Below are 23,415 nucleotides of genomic sequence, written 5' to 3'. Positions count from 1 at the left end.
ATTCCTTCAAGGTGAGACAGAATGTTAATGATTGCTCCATAATGAAATCGGGGGATCACGACCTTACGTCACCCCGATAAAGTATAGTTGATCTTGAGCCTTATGCATGTACTATGATAAGATAAGCATGTCATGATGAGCATATGATGGTTTTACTATTACACCGCGCCTATTTGGCCGGGCAGTCACCGCCAAGGCGGGCAGCTATACACCATGGCCAGATGGCATGGGCAGACACCACTAGTGGGCGGCATGAGATGATACCCCGGACGCGGTAGGCCTAGACGCAGGCTAATCTTATGATTATCACACCGATCCTATATGGATGGGCAGCTTATATATTTATGCATACATGACATGATGATGATTATGAGTAAGCCAGCATGCACTATTTCTTTTATCCTTGACAGTCAGATACAGTTATTCCATATTGATACTTTTTTAATTGATGAAGTCAATGTTCTCTCCCAACAGCTCTTTCTCTCTCCTCTGCACTTTCTCTCTCCTCTGCTCTCTCCCAAATCTGCCCACCCACCACTCCGTCCGGCGACCATACGTCACCACTGTTCAGGTGACGCCGGCGACCAGGTAACGCCGGCCACTTTTCCGGCTAGATTTACTTTTCTTCTCTCTTTCCTTTTCTTCTTCTTCTCTTCTCCTTTTTTTTCCTTTTCTAATCTGCTCCTGGCGCTGCCAGTACGCCGCTGCGCCATCGCCGGCGAGTTTTTCCGGCGACTTTTTCCGGCCAGCCCCCTCTTTCTCTCTCCTTTTCCCTTTTTCTTTTATTTTTCTTTTCTTCTTTTTCCCTCCTATTCTCTTCTCCCTTTCAGGTATTTGTGAACATTTTTCCGGCAGTGAACAGTACTCGACCGTGAACAGTGTTTTCCGGCGACAACCAGGTTTAGTTCAACTGGAGTTGGTACCTCCGGTTGCCATATTCACTATTTGTCTATACACTTGTAGTTATATTTTGCTGACTTTAGACCTTTGAATAATTTATTAGTTCATACTTATTTTCGTGGCTTTGGTTAGTGATGGTAGACTAGGGTCATGTTCTCGTTCGGGGACGGGGGCGAGGGTTAGGAGGGGTAAGTGGGTTAAAGGAGTCTCTAGGTTGAGAGTAGGGTCTTGGAACATTGGGACGTTAACGGGAAAGTCCATAGAGCTAGTTAAGATTCTTAAGAAGAGGAAGATTAATATAGCTTGTGTCCAAGAGACTAAATGGGTAGGTCCTAAAGCTAAAGAGGTAGACGGGTATAAGCTGTGGTTCTCTGGTAGGTCGAAGTATAGAAATGGGGTGGGCATTTTAGTAGATAGTGATTTAAGAGACCAGGTGGTAGAGGTTAGGAGAGCCACTGATAGGATGATGTCGATTAAAGTGGTCGTTGAAGGACTCACTTTGAACATTATTAGTGCTTATGCGCCGCAAGCGGGCCTAGGCGAGGAGGAGAAGAGGCGCTTTTGGGAGGATTTGGACGAATTAGTGGGAGGCATACCGCCTACTGAGAAGTTATTCGTGGGAGGTGATTTCAATGGGCACATCGGGCCTATTTCGGGAGGTTATGATGATGTGCATGGAGGCTTTGGCTTCGGGGACAGGAATGGAGGAGGAGTCTCACTTTTGGATTTTGCAAGAGCTTTCGGGTTGGTGATAGCCAATTCGAGTTTCCCAAAGAAGGAGGAGCACTTGGTAACCTTCCGTAGTTCAGTGGCTAAGACCCAAATTGACTTTTTACTCCTTAGGAAGGACGATAAAGGTCTGTGCAAAGACTGTAAGGTCATTCCGAGCGACTATCTTACAACCCGACATAAGCTCTTGGTGATGGATCTAGGGATCAAGATGCCGAGGAAGAAGAGGGTCGTGGATGACCGACCTAGGATCAGATGGGGGAGTTTGACCACGACTAGTGCCGTGGAGATGGGAGAGAAATTGAAGGTTATGGGCGCCTGGGATAGCAGTGGGGATGCGACAAGTATGTGGGATAGGACGGCTAGTTGCATTAGGGCGGTAGCAAGGGAAGTGTTGGGGGTCTCGACAGGTAGTCGTGGCCAGCATCGAGGGGACTGGTGGTGGAATGGAGAAGTTCAAGGGAAGGTGGAAGCAAAGAAGGTGGCATATGCGAAGTTGATAGAAAGCAAGGATGAGGTGGAGCAGTGGACGAATAGGGAACTTTATAAGATGGCGAGGAAGGAGGCGAAGTTGGCGGTTTCGACGGCAAAAACGGCAGCTTTTGAACGCCTTTATGCTGAACTAGAAGAGAAAGGAGGGGATCAAAAATTGTTCAAGCTAGCCAAGGCGAGGGAGAGAAAGGCACGTGATGTGGTTCAAGTGAAGTGCATCAAGGACGAGCATGGCAAAGTATTGGTAGAGGAGACTCTCATTAGACGGAGATGGCAGTCATACTTCTCCAAACTCTTAAATGAAGAAGGGGACAGAGACATTGTGTTGGGAGATCTAGAACATACTGGAAGGCGTCAAGATTTTGGGTATTGCAGGAGTATTAAGGTTGAGGAGGTTAAGGGTGCTGTTCGTAGGATGCGCAGGGGAAGAGCGACCGGACCTGACGAGATTCCTGGGGAATTTTGGAAGAGTGCGGGCCCGACAGGTTTGGAGTGGCTGACTAGGTTGTTTAATGTCATCTTTAAGACGGCAATGATGCCTGAAGAATGGAGGTCGAGTGTAATGGTCCCTCTATACAAGAACAAGGGAGATATCCAGAGTTGCAACAACTATAGTGGTATCAAGCTACTAAGCCATACTATGAAAGTGTGGGAAAGGGTGGTGGAGATGAGGGTGAGGAAAGGCGTGTCTATTTCAGAGAATCAGTTCGGATTCATGCCGGGACGCTCAACTACAGAAGCCATCCATCTTGTGAGGAGACTGGTGGAGCAGTATAGGGAGAGGAAAAGGGACTTACACATGGTATTCATTGACCTAGAAAAGGCTTACGACAAAGTCCCAAGAGAAATCCTATGGAGATGCTTGGAGGCTAAAGGTGTACCTGTGGCGTACATTAGGGTGATCAAGGACATGTATGAGGGAGCCAAAACCAGGGTAAGGACAGTAGGAGGAGACTCAGAGCACTTTCCAGTTGTGATGGGGTTGCATCAAGGATCAGCTCTTAGTCCGTTCTTATTTGCCTTGGTGATGGATGGATTGACGCGGCAAATTCAAGGTGAGGTGCCATGGTGTATGCTTTTCGCGGATGACATAGTCCTGATCGATGAGACTCGTAGCGGAGTTAACGCTAAGCTGGAGGATTGGAGACAAACTCTGGAGTCTAAAGGGTTTAAGCTGAGTAAGACCAAGACAGAGTACTTAGAGTGTAAGTTTAGTGAAGCACCTCAGGAGGCCGGCTTGGAAGTGAGGCTTGGTACCCAAGTCATCCAGAAGAAAAGTAGTTTCAAGTATCTTGGGTCTATTATGCAAGGCAGCGGGGAGATTGACGATGATGTCACACATCGTATTGGGGCAGGGTGGATGAAATGGAGGCTTGCTTCCGGAGTGTTATGTGACAAGAAGGTGCCACCACAACTTAAGGGAAAGTTCTACAAAGTGGTGGTTAGACCGACTATGTTGTATGGGGCGGAGTGTTGGCCAGTTAAGGTTTCTCACGTTCAAAAGATGAAAGTTGCTGAGATGAGAATGTTGAGATGGATGTGTGGCCACACCAGGAGTGACAGGATTAGGAATGAGGATATTCGGGACAAGGTGGGAGTGGCCTCGGTGGAAGACAAGATGCGAGAAGCGAGATTGAGATGGTTTGGGCATGTGAAGAGGAGAGACACGGATGCCCCAGTGCGGAGGTGTGAGAGGTTGGCCATGGATGGTTTCAGACGAGGTAGGGGTAGGCCAAAGAAGTATTGGGGAGAGGTAATTAGACACGACATGGCGCAGTTACAGCTTACCGAGGACATGACCTTAGATAGGAGGGTTTGGAGGACCCATATTAGGGTAGAAGGCTAGTAGATAGTCTCATTACCCTGCCTTATTAATAGTCGCATTATCGTAGTATAATTTCTTGTGCTCTAATTTATGCTATTATGCTATTATCTGTTATTTCCTGTGCTTTGATTATTCTATGTTATCTGTGTCGCTTGCGTTACTTCATTTCCATATCGCTTTGAATCTCTTAGCCGTATCTGACCTCTTTTTATGTTTTTATTGAGTCGAGGGTCTCTCGGAAACAGCCATCCTACCTTGGTAGGAGTAAGGTCTGCGTACACTCTACCCTCCCCAGACCCCACGTTGTGGGATTTCACTGGGTTGTTGTTGTTGTTGTTGTTGTTGCCTTATTTAATTGTTTATGCCTCTCATACTCAGTACAATGGTCGTACTGACGTCCGTTTTCTTTGGACGCTGTGTTCATGCCCACAGGTAGACAGGGAGGAAAGCTCGACCCAGATCTGTAGTAGTTGTCAGCTGATTGAAAGCACTCCTTTGTCCCGGAGGTGCTTGACTATTCTTTTGCGTATATAGTCATGTACATGTATTTTTGGGCATGACGGGGTCTTGTCCCGTCCTTATGTTTAGCACTCCAGTAGAGGCTCGTAGATACGCAGTGTGGGTTAGATGGTCTCACGAGATGTTATTATATGTATATATTATTTTGATAGCCTAAAAGCTTGTGTATATAAAAGTATTTTTACGTTCTCAAATGAAAAGATGATTTTCTTATGTCCTGAGTATAAATTGATAAAAGAGCATTAAATGAGTAAGATGAGTAGTGGAACGAGTGGTGCTCGGTGGCTAGCCTCGGGTACCCGTCGTGGCCCCCTAGCTGGGTCGTGAGAATGAGTTTGTGGTGTGTTGGTCATCATGTGTGCTGCTCGACTAGTATACTAGGTACATCATACCTCTGAGCAAGCTTAGATATTGAATAACTCTATCCAACAAGACTTTATACGTGAAGACATCACTTAATATTTATAGCCTTTCTGGTATTTGCACTCTGGTCTATCGGGAACATTTCAAATTCATCAACCCCTCAGCACCATCCTTGGGTGTGAATATGCCAGGCAAATTTCAATTGTAAGTGACACGTCTACGGTTTACTAGGTACACCTTGATTTCAAACAAGTTGATGTTGACTATATAAATCTTTGCTTGGCGTGTTTCTCCATTTAAATTTATCTCGAGCTAACATAATACAAGAAAAAAAATTTAAAAATTAGAGAAAGAACGAAAATAAAAATAAAAATAGGAAGCACTGGAAGAATAAAAAGTACATAAGATAAAAAGGTACTTGAACAATAAGGTAAAGAATAAAGATGTCGAAGTAGGGACTTGATTTTGCTCTTGCCATTCAGCCTGATGTCCTATTCTCTTCTCCTTTTTCTTGATCTGTTCAACAAATAGTTGAACAAATAATGCAAATAAAAGCAATTGGCTACTTCTCCAAACTGGAAAGGTATTTCAACACAGAAACACCGTCTTTTATCTCCAATCCAACAAATTCAAAGCAAGAATACTTGTACAGACTCATCGACTATATATACCCTTCTCACTTTTCTCCTCCACATTCAATCATATTCTCGAAATGCTTGCTTAATACTCTGTTTTTTTATTGCTTTGTCTAGTGATATATTTGTGTTGTGAGGTTATATAGAATGGCTGGAAAAGGTGAAGGACCGGCAATTGGAATTGATCTAGGAACAACGTATTCGTGTGTGGGAGTATGGCAACATGATAGAGTTGAGATTATCGCAAATGATCAAGGGAATAGGACTACTCCTTCTTATGTTGCGTTTACTGATACGGAAAGACTTGTTGGTGATGCTGCTAAGAATCAAGTTGCTATGAACCCTACCAACACTGTTTTTGGTACATTCTATATTTGTAACTTGCCTCTAATATCTATTTCTATCACTTTTGTTCAATTTTTTGAGTTCTTGATTTTGCTATACCTGTAAACAGAGGCGTAGCTTCGCCCCAGTTTTTGTTATTTCATAAATCTCATAATACTTAAGATTTGTCTAATTTAGCTCAAACAAGTGTGATCTGTAAAATTCACCCATCCTTAGACATGTTAGGCTAAAATAATCGATGAAAAAGCTCTTTCTGCATGTTCTCTACAGTATTTGAACCAGTAAATAAAACTGTTGTCCTGGGCCTGTGTTTGTTATTTCATAAATAAGTACCATTAAATAGCCTAATTTATTATAGGTAATTGTAGTTGGTGATCAAAGTCAAATACCTTTATTTTAGATCAGTTTGTGAAATTTAGACCCACTTTCTGGTAGATTATTTGTCTAGGATTATATATGGTTCGGTCTTTGTGACTGGTATTGCTGGTACTACTCCTTAATCATCTTTATTTTCATGCTAAACTCTCCTATATTTGGTTGCAGATGCCAAGCGATTAATTGGTAGGAGATTCAGTGACCCCTCAGTACAAAGTGACATGAAGCTCTGGCCTTTCAAGGTTATTCCCGGCCCTGCAGACAAGCCCATGATTGTTGTCAACTACAAAGGTGAAGAAAAGCAATTTTCTGCTGAAGAAATCTCCTCTATGGTCCTTGTTAAGATGAAGGAGATTGCTGAGGCCTTTCTTGGAACAACAATAAAGAATGCTGTTGTTACCGTGCCAGCTTACTTCAACGACTCTCAACGTCAGGCTACGAAAGATGCTGGTACTATTTCTGGCCTCAACGTTTTGCGTATTATCAACGAGCCTACTGCTGCTGCAATTGCATATGGACTTGATAAGAAAGCAAGCAGTACAGGGGAGAAAAATGTGCTTATTTTTGACTTAGGTGGTGGTACATTTGATGTTTCGCTGCTGACAATTGAAGAAGGTATTTTTGAAGTGAACGCTACTGCTGGTGATACACATCTTGGTGGAGAAGATTTTGATAACAGGATGGTGAATCACTTTGTTAAAGAATTCAAGAGGAAGAACAAAAAGGATATTAGTGGAAATCCTAGAGCTCTTAGGAGACTAAGAACTGCTTGTGAAAGCGCGAAAAGAACGCTCTCATCCACTGCTCAGACAACCATTGAAATTGATTCCCTTTATGAGGGTATCGATTTCTACACAACGATTACTCGTGCTCGATTTGAGGAGCTTAACATGGGTCTTTTCAGAAAATGTATGGAGCCTGTTGAGAAGTGTTTGAGGGACGCTAAAATGGACAAAAGCGGCGTTCATGATATTGTTCTTGTTGGTGGCTCTACTAGAATTCCAAAGGTACAACAGTTATTGCCGGACCTCTTTAACAAGAAGGAACTCTGCAAGAGCATCAACCCAGATGAGGCTGTTGCCTATGGTGCTGCTGTGCAAGCTGCAAGTTTGAGTGGTGAAGGGAATGAAAAAGTTCAGGATCTTTTGTTGTTGGATGTTACCCCTCGTTCCCTTAGTCTGGAAACTACTGTAGGTGTTATGACTACCTTGATTCCGAGGAACAGCATAATCCCAAATAAGAAAGAACACGTGTTTTCTACCTACTCGGACAATCAGCCTGGTGTCTTGATTCAAGTTTTTGAAGGGGAAAGAACCAGGACTAGAGATAACAACTTGCTTGGTAAATTCAAGCTCACTGGTATTCCTCCGGCTCCACGAGGTGTCCCACAGATCAATGTGCGTTTCGACTTTGATGCAGATGGTATATTGAATGTCTCTGCTGAGGATAAAAGAACCGGCCAGAAGTACAATATCACTAATGACAAAGGAAGATTGTCCAAGGAAGATATTGAGAAAATGGTTCAAGAAGCTGAGAAGTACAAAGCTGAAGATGAAGAGCACAAGAAGAAAGTGGAAGCCAAGAATGCCTTGGAGAATTATGCATACAACATGAGAAACACCATTAAGGATGACAAGATCGCTTCAAAGCTTTCTCCTGATGACAAGAAGAAGATAGAGGACTTGATTGAGGAGGTGATTCAGTGGCTGGATGGAAATCAGTTAGCAGAGGCTGATGAATTTGAGGACAAGATGAAGGAGCTTGAGAGCATTTGCAACCCCATCATTGCAAAGATGTATCAAGGTGGTGCTGGTGGTCCTGACATGGCTGGTGGCATGGATGAGGAAGGTCCTTCTGCTGGTGCAACCGGCCAGGTCCCAAGATTGAAGAAGTCGATTAAGTCTATTACCCGGATTTAAGATGATACCTATAATTCTAGTAGTCAAATATAGTTGTAGTAGTTTCAGTTTCTGCTTCTTGTTGTAATATGCTTGAGACTTCAGCTGTTTGTGTAAGTTATGATGTAAGCATCCCGTACCCTTGCTGGTGCAGTGATCGGTGGATTGGTTTGTTTTGTGAAAGAACCCTTCGACTTAAATCTTATTGAATTTTCTGTTTTAGCACGGTGTAAGTCTTTTTTCTATCCTCATGGTAACACGAAACTAGGGAAGGCTGGAACTAGTTATGCATCAGTTACACATTATTTAACACGAAAACGGTTTAATGGGACAATGAGCCAAGAGGTCCAGCATAATAAGGCAAGAACACAGAGATTGATCGGAGAAGTTTCTTCTCTCTATTTATTTCTATGCTGTGGGCTTTTTGACGATTTAGCAGATAATGAATGCAATTTTGCATAAAATCTTAGATGCACGAGGTCTCGTTTTGTTGGAGCCCAAGCAACGCATTGCTTGTTGCTTCTGTGCATGTTATGTCTCAATAAACATTAACAGGTGAAAGTGAAGTTTTCGATTATGCTAAAGTCAGTCAATTTCTTGCGCGGATTGCTCTTCATATGGATTGGTTTTTAATTTTTGCTCCTGATTTTCATTTAATGATTATTTGTGGGCTAAAGTATCATTATTTCGCTCCGTCTACGAAATCAGAGATCCTTAGCAGAGTAAAAAAAAAAAAAACTTTCGTAAGGTAAAGTTTTATAGAAATTATGCTATTATAGTTTGTGTAGTAACTAATTTGCTCGGTATATGTTTATAATAATTTTGCCTTGTCTTGCCTAAGTTCTGCAGATAACTTAATTTCTATGAAATCTTATTTTGTCCGAATATCTTTTTTTCCTTCTAAACATCCAAATTTTTCCAATTTTAAATACTGCAAACAGCAATCGCGTGAACTAGTGTAGAATAAAAAAATAAAAATAAAAACTTGCAAGATTTGAGAGAACTAGTAACAAATAAATATTCAGAAGTTGGACGAAAATTTGACTACAAATTTGTTCATGTTTAATCAGGTCTAAAATCGGGTGGTTGAGTTGGATTAAATGGGTAGAATGTGTATTAATTAAATAGGTTATTGAGAAAATAAAAATTTTAACATAAATGGCATGTCAACTAGAGAGGAATGGGAGTAGGGGTGAACACGAAAAACTGAACCAAATTAAATCGATAAAAAAGAAACTGACATTTATTTGGTTGGTTTTAATTTTAAAAACCGACTGTATTTGGTTTGGTTTTGGTTTCAAGTTGGAAAAAACCGAACCAAACCGACTTTATATATACATATTTTAAAAACTATATTTATTTATGTGTGTGTGTATTTTTATTTTTTTAATGAAAAAATTACAATGTACACTATATTACAAAGTAGTAGTATTTACTCTGTCCAAATATGAGCATCTTTGGGTCCCATTTGGAGCACATATTGTTGGAAAAAAATTAGAGATGGTCACATTAAGAAGAACAAATAACAAATAAATAAAATACAGTAATAACAATAAAGATAAGATAGAGTTGAAATTAGAAAATCCTGTTGAAGGCTGTCACGACCCAACCGGAGGACCATGACGGGCACCTGGGCACCTCTCATCATACATTCATATCATATCTAGGTGAGCCACATGACTTATTAACAAACTCTATGCCTCACTAATACCATTTCCAACATCTAAAACACTTTTATATCAATGTTAACAACTATGCCCATATACATATACACAAGCTGACGAGGCTAACAAAATGATATACAAAATGTGAGTCGACAAGGCTAAGAGACTTCTAACTGTACACAACTGTCTACGAGCTCTAGAAAGAGTGTGTGACATTATATAGACGGGACAGGGTCCCGCCATGCCCATATATACACAAAAGAATAGTACCCACGGCTGCAGCTCCGGATCAAATGGAGCTCCTCTAAGCAATCTCTGGATAAGCAGCGTAAGGATCAAGTCTATCTCCCTGTCCACCTGCGGGATTGACGCAGCGTCCACAAACAAAAGGACATCAGTACGGATAATGTCCTGAGTATGTAAAGCATAATCAATAACATAATAGAAGCAGGAACGATATCATAAGAAAGAAGAGTCATGGGGTGATAGAGCCATTTATACCTCTAGCGACGTTCATCATATTCGCTTACCCTTTTTCTAATGGGAACCTTCCATTACATACACTTATACATATAGTAGTATCATACCCGACCATAGAGGTTCGGTGTCTTACGTACCCGACCATAACAAGGTTCGGTGTAATACATACCTGGCCCTACCAAGGCTCAGTGTCATCAATACCCAACTGCAGTGGTGCGCGCGCGATAGATATCAGACCCGGCCATATAAGTTCGGTGTTCTTAATAGTCATACTTAGATATATACATGTATATACATAGGAGTACATAAGTATCATCATGATCATCATCGTCATTTTCATTATACCTTTCCTTAGAAGATCAACTATCATAGGAGGGGACTAATAGTGTCATGAGAATATCAAGAACTGTGAGCTTTAATGATTCTAGGGAATGAAGTCATTATGGAAGACGTTATGGAATTCATGTGAAGGTATACGACAAATGGGAACATGCCTTAAGAAGAAGGGTTAGCCTTACATACCTCTTCGTCTTCTCAACTATCTAACGTTCACCGCCAAGGCTTTAGAAATCAACATTTGAAAGGATTCATATCATGGTTAAGTCTTAAGGACATTATTGAATTCAAACTAGAACAACTCATGAGCTAACAAAAATTGGGTAACATTTCCCCTATTTCATCGACTTCTACCATATCGCAAAACAACCCCCAAACAACCATAATAACATCCACAATATCATACTCAAGTAGTCATATTCAAGTAAGTCTCAAAGTTCATTCTCATATTCAACTTACATCCACAACTTCACATCCACCCTTTGCACAATTTTATACAACACTTCCTTATCATCATTAATACCCTTCATAGCAAGATTATATCCACGCCATACTAAGAATCATGACTCAAGTTAGTTTACTACTCACAAACATTATGAAATCTACATTTAGACCTCATCTTCTACTTTCTCCTTTCACCCAAGTTATTCAACAACTAAGCATTCTTAATAACATGAAATAAGCATGAAGACTAACCTTTTACCTCATAAAAATGAGCTTTGGAGCAAGTTATCAACTTGTATGAAAACCGTAGCTTCAATACCCAAGGGATTCTTGAAATCTACTAACCCTAGCAAGTCTTCCAACACATGGATATCTTGATTCTTGCTATTTGATCTTTGATTTCTCTTGGGTTTGAGTGGAATATGCTTGAGAGAAGGTTCTAGACCTTTTAAGGGTTTGGGAGAAGTGGAAAATGAAAAATATGAGCTTGGGTCATATATATATATATATATATATATATATATATATATATATAAAAGGAAAAAATCTGAAAAAAGTGACCCGATTTGGTTATACGGACACTTATACGGTCCGTATAAGTAGCCGTATAATCCCACTAGGGATTGGCCTTCTCTGGAAAGGTTATACGGATCGTTATACGGACTGTATAAGTGGTCGTATAACTCAACTTTTTCGAAGATGTTCTCGTTGATTCGTTCGACTTCCAATCCTTATGGAACCTTATTAACACTTACATAACACATCATTAACCATACAAGAGTCCCCATAGCCCCTCCTCAAGACATTACTAAATAAATATTCGTGTGTGGGAGTATGGCAACATGATAGAGCTGAGATTATCGCAAATGATCAAGGGAATAGGACTACTCCTTATGTTGCGTTTACTGATACAGAAAGACTTATTGGTGATGCTGCTAAGAATCAAGTTGCTATGAATCCTATCAACACTGTTTTTGGTAAGTTCCTTGAATTCCATGCTTGTAATTGGCTTCTTATATCTATTATACTCTCTGTTTTGTTGAAAAACTCGAGCTTATGAGTTTTGAATTCTAGTAAAGGTAGCTTATTGGGTATTATTTATATACATTAAGCTGATTTTTGAGAACACAAATACAAGGCAAATAGAACTGTAAATCCGCTGAGGGTTTGCTAACTTCATAAATTCCATTATAATTAAGAGTGTGTAATTTAGCTCTAAGACGTGGTATCTGTCAAATTAATCCAGCATTAGACATATGAGGCTTAAATTGTCGATGAAAAGCTATTTTTTGTAGTATCAAACTCATGCTATGTCGATGTCGTAACTGTAGCTTTGTCCCTTTTTTTTTTGTTATTTAATAAGATAAAAGGGTCAAAAACACACCTCAAGTATTACCTTTTTTAGTTTCCTACTTGAATTAACAGGTGTGAAGTAACAGGCGTGAGAGCTTTCTACCTTAACTACAACAGCAACAAGCCCAGTAGAATCGAAAACCATCACCAATTAATGCAAAACACACCAAACTACAGTTGGTGAACATAGTTCAGGTAGGAAAAGTGAATAACTAATAGTTGAGTTGTGTTTTGCAAATTAGTTGGTGATAGTTTAGGTAGTAAAACTCTCATACCTGATAGTTCAGGTAGGAAACTCAAAAAAAGTGATACTTGAGGTGTGTTTTTGACCCTTTAAATCTAATAATTAGGAGTATGTTCAATCTTAGCTCAAAGAAGTGGAATTTGTTGAATTTGTCCAGCCTTAGGCATGTTAGGCTAAAATTATCAACAAAAGAACTCTTTTTTTTTTCGTATGTTGTTCTTTTCTCTGCAGTAGCTACACTTTCAGCTTTCTCTAATTATGTTTCTAAAGGTATTTTCAGCAATTTTCTTGAACTTCAACTTAGATACTGGGTGTTTACAAAATATTGTCTAAACATATGGTTTTGGATTAATAATCCTTATTGCTGGTACCATGGTTTTCTATAGTTGTATTGAATATAGAATGTGTAACTCATACACCTATTAGTTATACATTGGTTGAAAAAAACACTTGTTAATAATACCAAAGCTAATGCATGTATGATTTCTGTGATACAGACTCCTAATATTTGTCGTACTCTCTCTATGTGTTCGCTCTGATCTTTTGCTGCTCTTTGTTCAGTTTTTATACTCTAATAGCTTGTAATCTTAAGCCGATCATAGATATTTTTAGTTGATAAGTCAAAGATGATGTAAATATCATTTTGTTGAATTTAGATCCACTTTCTGGTGAATTATTCCTCAGGGATATGTGGATAATAATTTAATGATACTACTCTTTAATTATATATGTATTCATGCTAAATTCATTTATATTTGATTGCAGATGCGAAGCGGTTAATTGGTAGGAGATTTAGTGACCCCTCAGTGCAAAGTGACATGAAACACTGGCCTTTCAAGGTTATTCCCGGTCCTGCTGACAAGCCGATGATTGTTGTCAATTACAAAGGTGAAGAGAAGCAATTTTCTGCAGAAGAAATCTCCTCTATGGTCCTTGTTAAGATGAAGGAGATTGCAGAAGCCTTTCTTGGTACAACAATAAAGAATGCTGTAGTTACTGTGCCTGCTTGCTTCAACGACTCTCAACAACAGGCTACTAAAGATGCTGGCACTATTTCTGGCCTCAAAGTTTTGCGTATTATCAACGAGCCTACTGCTGCTGCAGTCGCATATGGACTTGATAAGAAAGCAAACAGTACAGGGAAGAAAAATGTGCTTATTTTTGACTTAGGTGGTGGTACATTTGATGTGTCCCTTCTTACCATTGAAGAGGGTATTTTTGAAGTGAAGGCTACTGCTGGTGATACACATCTTGGTGGAGAAGATTTTGATAACAGGATGGCTAATCACTTTGTTCAAGAATTCAAGAACAAGAACAAAAAGGATATTAGTGGGAATCCTAGAGCTCTTAGGAGACTGAGAACTGCTTGCGAAAGGGCGAAGAGAACACTCTTATCCACTGCTCAGACAACTATTGAGATTGACTCTCTTTATGAGGGTATCGATTTCTATACAACGATTACTCGTGCTCGGTTTGAGGAGCTTAACATAGATCTTTTCAGAAAGTGTATGAAGCCTGTTGAGAAGTGTTTGAGGGATGCTAAACTGGACAAAAGCGGTGTTCATGATATCGTCCTTGTTGGTGGCTCTACTAGGATTCCAAAGGTGCAACAGTTGTTGCAGGACTTCTTTAATGGAAAGGAACTTTGCAAGAGCATTAACCCGGATGAGGCTGTTGCCTATGGTGCTGCTGTGCAAGCTGCAATCTCGAGTGGTGAAGGGAATGAAAAAGTTCAAGACCTTTTGCTGTTGGATGTTACCCCACTCTCCCTTGGCCTGGAAACTGCTGAAGGTGTTATGACAACTTTAATTCCGAGGAACACCACGATTCCAAACAAGAAAGAACAGGTGTTCTCCACCTACTCTGATAATCAGCCTGGAGTCTTGATTCAAGTTTATGAAGGGGAAAGAACCAGGACCAGCCACAATAACTTGCTTGGTGAATTCGAGCTCACTGGCATTCCTCCAGCACCAAGAGGGGTTCCTCAAATCACTGTATGCTTCGACATTGATGCAAATGGTATTCTGAATGTCTCTGCTGAGGACAAAACAACTGGCCAGAAGAACAAGATTACCATCACCAATGACAGAGGAAGATTGTCTAAGGACGACATTGAGAAAATGGTTCAAGAAGCTGAGAAGTACAAAGCTGAAGATGAAGAGCACAAGAAGAAAGTGGAATCCAAGAATGCCTTGGAGAACTATGCATACAACATGAGGAACACCATCAAAGATGAGAAGATCGCTTCGAAGCTTTCTCCTGATGACAAGAAGAAGATTGAGGATTCGATTGAGCAGGCGATTCAGTGGCTGGATGGGAATCAGTTAGCAGAGGCTGATGAATTCGAGGACAAAATGAAGGAGCTTGAGAGCATTTGCAACCCCATCATTGCAAAGATGTATCAAGGGGGTGCTGGTGGTCCTGACGTGGCTGGTGGTATGGATGAGGATGGTCCTTCCGGTGGTGCTACCGGTGCAGGTCCCAAGATTGAAGAAGTCGATTAAGTCCATTACCCTGATGAAATCTAGTTCTAGTAGTTGAATATAATAGTAGAAGTCTTCAGTCGGTTGTATGCTTGTTATGTTATCCTTGAGATTTACTCTTTTGTTCTTTGTGACTCTGTTTAAGTATCCCGTACATCTGCCTTTGCCAGCAGGATTGGTGGATGGGTTTGTTTTGTGTGAAAAACTCTCAAATATTAAAATCTTATTGCGTTTTTGGTTTCAGCACAGTGCAACAATCCGTTTCTATGCTGGTGGTGCTTAGTTAAAGGGTAGGAAAGGCTATAGCGGCATGACATCAGTTAATGCAGAAAATTGCGAAGAATTTGTTCTTGCTGCAGTCATGTAAAAGAGTAGATGAGCATGGTGTAATTTTGAAGACCACACTGTTGCTTGTTTTAGATAACTTTCAGCAATAAAAGAACCAGATTTGATGAGAGAATTAGTACTAATCCATGGTGTGCTCGAAGCTTAATTAGTTTTTTTCTTTTTTAGAGTGTAGACAAGAATGGGATGAAGTAGTAAATCTTCACTTATATGAACATAATGGACAGAAACTTTGTTCTAGATCAGTCAGAAACTTTGTTGTAGCAGCATGCAACGGGTGCTTTTCATTTTCCCCAGAAAATTGAATTAGACAGCTTTTTACTACATGAAAAAAAAACGGTTGAAAGACAAAGGCTTGAATGAAAAGAACATCTAGGCTCTAGCTTGAATGTACTCAAGGACTTTTTTGTCTTTTGGAGATCACCTAGGGACGTAATTGGTATGAAGGAAAATGTTTTTAAAGGGAACATCTTTTGATAGAACTGTCTCACTATCCAAACAGAAGAACTGTCCCACTATCCCCAGAGTAAAAAGATTTTATAACTTTTTCAAATGTATGAAAATACTAGTTATGTGAGGGTCCGGGCTTAAAGTAGATATTTTAACTAAAGAAATATAATTTGTGTTAGTACAAGTGTACAACAATAACAACAATCATATACCCATGGTAGTATCACAAGTGGGTAGTTATATGAAAGCAAAATTTTCATTCCACTCCTTTAATATTTTAATTTCCATTTTGATGAAATTATTTACTTCAAATCAAATGTGGAGGCAGAATTTGACATTTATAATTTATGTATCCTAATTTTCTGAAGTTCTTTAGTTCTAAATAAATCATCTATACATAATTAATGAACTTTTAAGACAAATACATAATTTAACTTGTGCAGCGGATGGGGCTGCTCCTCTATTAATTAGGGATTAGGGGTTTGAACATGGATATGGAAAAAAAAACTTTGGAGGAAGCGCTCCCCCCGAATAGGCGCGATACAGTGCGAATTATCTGGATTAATTGGGCTCAAATGCGGATATCGAGCACCGATCAGAAAATCAAAGAACGTGAAAAATGAGGTAGGAGGTTCGATAGCTTTTGAAAAGTAGACTTTAAAAACAAAAAACAAAAAAAATTGACTTAAATAAATAAGATTAGGACCTAAAAGTAATTAATTAAAAAGTTTTTAAAAAATTTGAAAATTATTGTGAGGACTACAAAAGTCTCCAGGTTCGATAGCTTTTGAAAAGTAGACTTTAAAAATAAAAAATAAAAAAATTGACTTAAATAAATAAAATTAAGATATAAAAGTAATTAATTAAAAAAAAATTAAAAAATTGAGATTATTGTGAGGACTACAAAAGTCCTCACATTTGCTCTTATATAATATAGTAATAAGTGAAAAAATCATCTCTTTATGTTTGGTTGACGGAAGACTAAATCTTCTGGATGCAAGAAATGTTTTCCTTGATACTAGAATACACCCCTAACTTTTTTTAATTTTACATGACGAAACCACAACTGGTGACGCTAATTGGAATCTAAAACTTTTACACTATGTTTGGATGGTTGTTTCCTGTGGTTCATTAATGTGTAGTATGGTATGGTACAATATGATGTTTTATTATATTGTACTGTATTAATGAACACAATATTTGGATAGACTGTATCGTTTGTTGTTTAATATAGTAACATTTTTTTTTTATTATTGTATGATACTGTATAATAACTTATAAGTTTACTAAAACACCGTTAGCTCTTAATTAGAAATTAATTTATATATATTAATAAATCTCAAGTAAAGGATAAAATAAGAACTTTAAAAAATAAGTAGGTAGTGGGCGGGGGTGGTCATTGGGTGGGTGGTAGGGGTGGTTGTGGGATGAGGGTGGGGTAATGGGTGGTAGGGTGGGGGTAAGTAGTTGTGAGGTGGAGTTGGGTGGTGGTGAGAGGTAGTGCGTGGGGGTGGTGGACGGGTGGGTGGTGTGAGGTGGGTGGGTGGTTGTGGGATGAGTGGTTGTGGGGTGGGGTGGTGGGTGGGGTGGTGGGTGGGTGGTAGGGTGGGGGTGGGGTGAGTGGTAGGGTGGTGGAGGGTGAGGGTATAATGGAGAAATGCAATACGTAATCACGCAAAAACCAACAAATTCGTGGTTACAAAAATTAAACTTTTTCGTGGTTATATAATCATGGAATTACAACGAATTTATAACACCATACCACATAATTTTAAGAACAATGGATACAAACATGGTTTCACGAAAAACTATACATTAATGAACCACGGGAAACAACCATTCAAACAGAGGGTTAGCCAAAGTTGCAACGGCATCAAACTCCGTTATCACAAGAGAAGAAATTTGCACTGGCATCATAAATTACATATAACTAAACCAATATGAGGCAGTGAAGGAGGGTCCCTTGAATGCATACAAAACAGGTTGAAGTGCACATCCCAAAATCTTTACCTTGTTTAGATCAAACAACTTAAGACTCTAGCATGCTCTGTTAGATGTGGTAGGACCGTAGAGAACCAAGTACATTCGAAGCTTCAATGAGGTTTTAATCTGATGTTATGAACAGAAAAGCTATGTGCATTGCTGCAGTTCGAGTGATAAACATTGAACATCACCCTCTCAGGTTATGAGAGATGTAACAGATGACAATCTTTCTTAATGCAGTACATTAGTCAATACTCAATAGTCGATAGTGCCAAACAAAAACTAAAGGCTGGATACATGCATCGGTCAGTATGTGCTAAGTAACCAAAAGCAGAACACAAGACATGAAAAGTTGAGACAGAGATTGAAACACAAATACAATCCAACGATAAAAAAACAATATGAAAATGTTATTGAATTTTGATTAATGTTTCATTATTTAAAAAAGAATTGAGAAAGTATGATTTCATGTTCAAAACAAATGACAATTTGAAAAAATAAGATTATTTTCCCCATCTGAAAACAATTGATATGATTTGTGTGCATATGCAAACAGTAAGAAAAAAAAAAGGAGCCTTAAAAAGGACTCAACTTCCCGGCACCTTCTAATGGCCTTTTGACAGTTTTAAAGAGGCGGTCTCATGCCAATTTCTTCAAATCTGTTATGTTTCTCCGTGTGATTTAATTTGCACTATGTATCTGTTAAGCGGTTTTTCTCGACACCATTGTTTTAAAAGGCAGTGTCAGGACTCGCTCCGGGGCTCGCCTCGGGGCAGGGCAATGGCAAAACGCCCTGGGGCTAACGTGCGGGGCTTAGTACCTATGAGGCTTACGCCCTAAGCGCCCAACCGAACGCCCTAAACACGCCTAACGCCCAACGCCCAGGGCTCGCCTAACAGTTCTTACACAAATTATATTTTAAATTTCTTAATTAAAATCATTCACCCTCATAATTGTTTAACAAAATAATGATACTTAATAGTTTTTCATCTATAGAAATAGAAGATTGGGTGTAACTCATATAACAAGTCGTAGTATTGGATATTTACTATTTGAGAACGTCGTGAGGGTGAATATCACTTAATTTAAAAAAAAAAAAACACATAGCGGAATTGTATATTTTCACTTGTCATTGGTCATAAGTCCTATGTATCAGAATTATAGATATAGATTTTATTTTTTGTTCATGAAGAAGTTATGTTTTAATTGTAATATTGATAAATTTTATTGATTATTTGCTTATAGGGAGATAAAATGAATAGTATGATAGTAATAGTGTTTTAAGAAACTATGTTTTTTTCCTTGTTTGAAAGTTAAAATGTTAGAATTGATTTGCATTTCATAATAGCTTTTATTTCATTGTATTGTTTATACTTGTAAAATTATTTTATATATAATTACAAGTTATAAGCGGTGTATAATGGATTGCTTTGATCATTTTTTTGTGAGGATCAAGCGCGCGCGCGCGCGCGCACGCACACACACACACACACACACATATATATATATATATATATATTTCATTTATTTACAGTTTTCTTTTATTTTTTTTATGTAATTTTACCTATTTAAAAATATTTATTGTAATTATATTATTTTAAGAAATACTAAAAATTAAATACCCATGGGACTTACGCCCCGTGCCTCGAGGCGTATGTAAAACGCCCCGCCTTACGCCCCCGCCTTTTAAAACACTGCTCGACACCTCTTTTTTTAATTTATAGAGATATGTATATTGTAATGGCATAAATAATTAATCAATAGAGTTAGTTTTTGGATTTTCATAAGATTGTGATTTAGTAGGAGATGGGTAATTAATTTGGTTATTCAAGGATAACAATTTCTCTTTTTCTGGATGGTTTGAAGATGAAAAAGAAAATTACAGGTACAACTTATAATATATTTTGAATATTTAATTTTCTTAAAGATCAAAGCTATATATGCATAAATTAAGACACATATTAGATGATAAATCCTTCAAAAGTAGAAAAAGACACTAATATTTAAATGAAAAGACTAATTAAAATTGAATATTTCTATTATATATAAGCGTGGAGAGGGACGAACACCGCTCCTCCCGCTTGTACCATAAGCTTCGCAAATTGTACACGCAATGATTTCTTGTACCATAAGTTATATAACTTTTACATTTTATCCAACTATTTTTATATCCCACGTAGACATATGTCATAGTACTTAATATTTATTCATTTCTCATGTATAGACGTATGCACTTCAAATTTAATTCTCCGACACATTTATTTCCTCCGTACACTTTTACTTGTTCACTTTTGACTTTTCGTGTTCTAGCTGAATATTTATTATCTTCTCACGCATATGCAGTTCAATTTTAATTCTTCTACACAAATTTATTTCCTCCGTATACTTTAATTTGTTCACTTTTGACTTTTCACATTCTTTAAGAATTAATTAATCCCACGTGGATATATGTCATAGTACTGAATATGTATTCTCTTCTCATGTATACACGAGTGCACTTCAATTTTAATTCTCCGACACATATTTATTTCCTCCGTGCACTTTTACTTGTTCACTTTTGACTTTTCACATTTTTGCTGAATATTTATTTTCTTCGCATGTATACATGTATGCACTTTAATTTTAATTATCCGACACATTTATTTTCTCCGCGCACTTTTACTTATTCACTTTTGACTTTTCACGTTATTTAAGAATTAATAAATGAAGTACTCCTTACGTCCCATATTTCTTGACCACATTACTTGACTTTTCATGTTCTTTAAGAATTAATAAATGAAGTACTCTCTTCGTCCTATATTACTTGTCCACATTACTATACTTGACTTTTCACGTTCTTTAAGAATTAATAAAAATGAAGTACTCCCTTCGTCCATATTACTTGGCCACATTACTACAAATATATGTCTGTTTTTCTATTTTATATTTTTCTTCTTTTCTATTTCTAATATATCTAAGTGTGAAGAGAGGACTAACACAGCAATAGAAATTTGTACCACAAGCTATATAAACTGTACATTTTAACCAACTACTTTTTTATCCCACGTGGTCGTATGTCATAATGCTGAATATTTATCTCTTCTCATGTATACACGTATGCACTTCAAATTTAATTCTCCGACACATTTTTTTCCTCCGTGCACTTATATTTGTTGACTTTTCAAGTTCTTTCAAAATTAATAAATGAAGTACTCCCTCCATTTCATATTACTTGGCCATATTACTAAACTACTTTTGTACTGAATATTTATTCTGTGCTCATGTATATAAGTATGCACTTCAATTTTAATTGCCCGACACATATTTATTTCATCCGTGCACTTTTACTTGTTCATAAATGAAGTACTCAACATTACTAAAATATATGTCCAAATTACTTGTTCATTTACAAAACCAAGATAAAATTAATTAAATCTTTCATATCTTATCTTCTCTGTCCCATATTACTTGGCCGCATTACTAAAAATATATGTCCAAATTACTTGTTTATTTACAAAACCAAGATAAAATTAATTAAATCTTTTCCACCTTACCATTAGTAATAAATGTTCTTGAAAATAGTCAATTTTGATTAGAATGTATTTATAGGAGAGAGATAGGGGTAAGATAGTAAAATACATCTTTTACTTTTGATTTCTTAAAGGGTGTGCAAAAGAAAAAGTGACAAGTAATATGGGACAGAGAAAGTATATATTTTAACATAATATTCATATTTATTGGTGTAAGTCTCAATAGCCTTCGAAAATAATTTAAAAATGAGTAATTAAAAGGTACAATTAATAATAAGAACACACAAATTTTCACTCATTAATTCCACGGAAATTAATGGCCAACCCCTTATGCATGATTCTCCCCACTCTTCTTGCGTTGCCTAGCTTGATGGTCCCCATGATAAATAAAGTAATACAAGAAAAAGGATGACATGTATACAAATATGTACGCCTATAATATATGAGTAGTCGTTATCTTTATACACAATCAACATAATTGAAGTTTCATACTAATTACAAATTACTAATTACCATCTTAGTTTCTTTGTCTTGATATGTTAATATGGACAAATAAAAGTAAACAAAGGGAGTGACTTTTATCCCTGTTTTTCTTCTTTGTTAATACTTTAAACGTGAAGAGAGGACGAACAATAGCAATGCAAATTTGTACCAAAAGTTATTTTAATTCTCCTACACATAACTTGTTCACTTTTTACTTTTCACGTTCTTTGATAATTAATAAATAAAGTATATATTTTATCATAATATCCATATTTATTGGTGTATAGTCTCAATAGCCTCAGAAAATGATTTGAAAATGAATAATTAATATGAAGGGTAAAATAAGAAGAACATTTTTTTTCTTGATATGTTAACGTCGACAAGTAAAAGTCAAGGGAGGGAATAACTTTTATCTCCGTTTTCCTTCATTATCAATATTTTACGTATTTACTCTCCTTTGCAGTCTCTGTTAATTGTTTCTTTACATTTATAAAATGTATTACTTTATATTTTCATTTTAGAATTAAAATTTGGTGATTAATGATATAACATATATCTTTCTAATTTTTATTTCTTTATAAAAATTTGTTTTATCTGTAATTGTTAATATAAAAAATTATAATATATTTTTTAATTAATTTAATAAAAATATTTTATTAGTTTTGCTTTTAAAAAATCCAATATATACGACAATGGTTCTTATGTTTGGATCTGAATAATTACTTAATTGAAATGGATACCAACCCGTCGGTATACATATAAAATATTAAAGAATTTAAAAGAAAAAATTTAGAATCAAAATATTAATTTTCCCTCATATTCTTACTAATTTTCTTTTATAACTAAAGTGATGGTACATAAAATACATTTTATACATGTTGCTATATATAATAACAATTAGAATATTTTTTAAAATTATTTTCAAAATACAAACCTTAAAGACTGGCTAATTAAAGTGAATAGACATGTTTAGTCAACGCATCACACGGGCATGTATTGCTAGTATATATATAAAAGAGAAAAGGAAACAATATAAGGGGTGAGAATTTGTACTCATCCGCTTTTTGAGATTTGTATCCTTCCTTTTGTTTCGGTAAATATAAGGGCAATGAAACTCTATGAGCTTCTGGAGTATTTATGACGCATAAAGTTTATAGCCTGTTTGGCTAAACTTTTAAAATTGGCTTATTTGAAAAGTGTTTTTTTCAAAAGTGCTTGTAAAAAAAGTATTTTTTGTCAAAAGCAATTTGTGTTTGGCCAATTAATTTAAAAAGTACTTTTGAGCAGTAATTTATGTTTGACCAAGCTTTTAAAAAGTGCTTCTAAGTATATTTTTCTCAAAAATGCTTTTTAAAAAAGTATTTTTTGGGCAGAAACTATTTTTTTTAGCTTCTTAAAAATTGTTTCTGCTACTCCTCAAAAGCACTTATTTTCTCCCAAAAGCTTGGCCAAACACCTCACTTTTTTAAAATAAGCATTTATTGAAAAAGAAGAAGTATTTTTGGAGAAAAATAAGCTTGACCAAACAAGGCGATTAGTTTCACTCCTTACTACTACTCC

At 37.2% G+C, this 23,415-nt stretch overlaps 1 protein-coding gene and 1 pseudogene across 1 annotated transcript in view; both read left to right on the top strand.

Annotated features, from left to right (window-relative positions):
- Nucleotides 1-5,253: 5,253 nt before the first annotated feature.
- LOC132615025 (heat shock cognate 70 kDa protein 2-like) lies at nt 5,254-8,306 on the top strand (annotated as a pseudogene).
- Nucleotides 8,307-11,823: 3,517 nt separating this feature from the next.
- LOC132615028 (heat shock 70 kDa protein 4-like) overlaps nt 11,824-23,415 on the top strand; it is a 60,624-nt gene continuing 49,032 nt past the window's right edge. Inside the window, exons 1-2 of the mRNA XM_060329580.1 lie at nt 11,824-11,982; nt 13,368-15,208. Of these exons, the coding sequence (XP_060185563.1) occupies nt 11,958-11,982; nt 13,368-15,106 (1,764 nt within the window). The 5' untranslated portion in view covers nt 11,824-11,957 and the 3' untranslated portion in view covers nt 15,107-15,208. The remainder of the gene's footprint in view (nt 11,983-13,367; nt 15,209-23,415) is intronic.

This window comes from Lycium barbarum, chromosome 10 (assembly GCF_019175385.1).
Source record: "Lycium barbarum isolate Lr01 chromosome 10, ASM1917538v2, whole genome shotgun sequence".
Lineage (NCBI taxonomy): Eukaryota > Viridiplantae > Streptophyta > Magnoliopsida > Solanales > Solanaceae > Lycium > Lycium barbarum.
The sequence above is the reverse complement of the archived record's forward strand: the minus strand, read 5'-3'. Positions and strand labels throughout refer to the sequence as shown.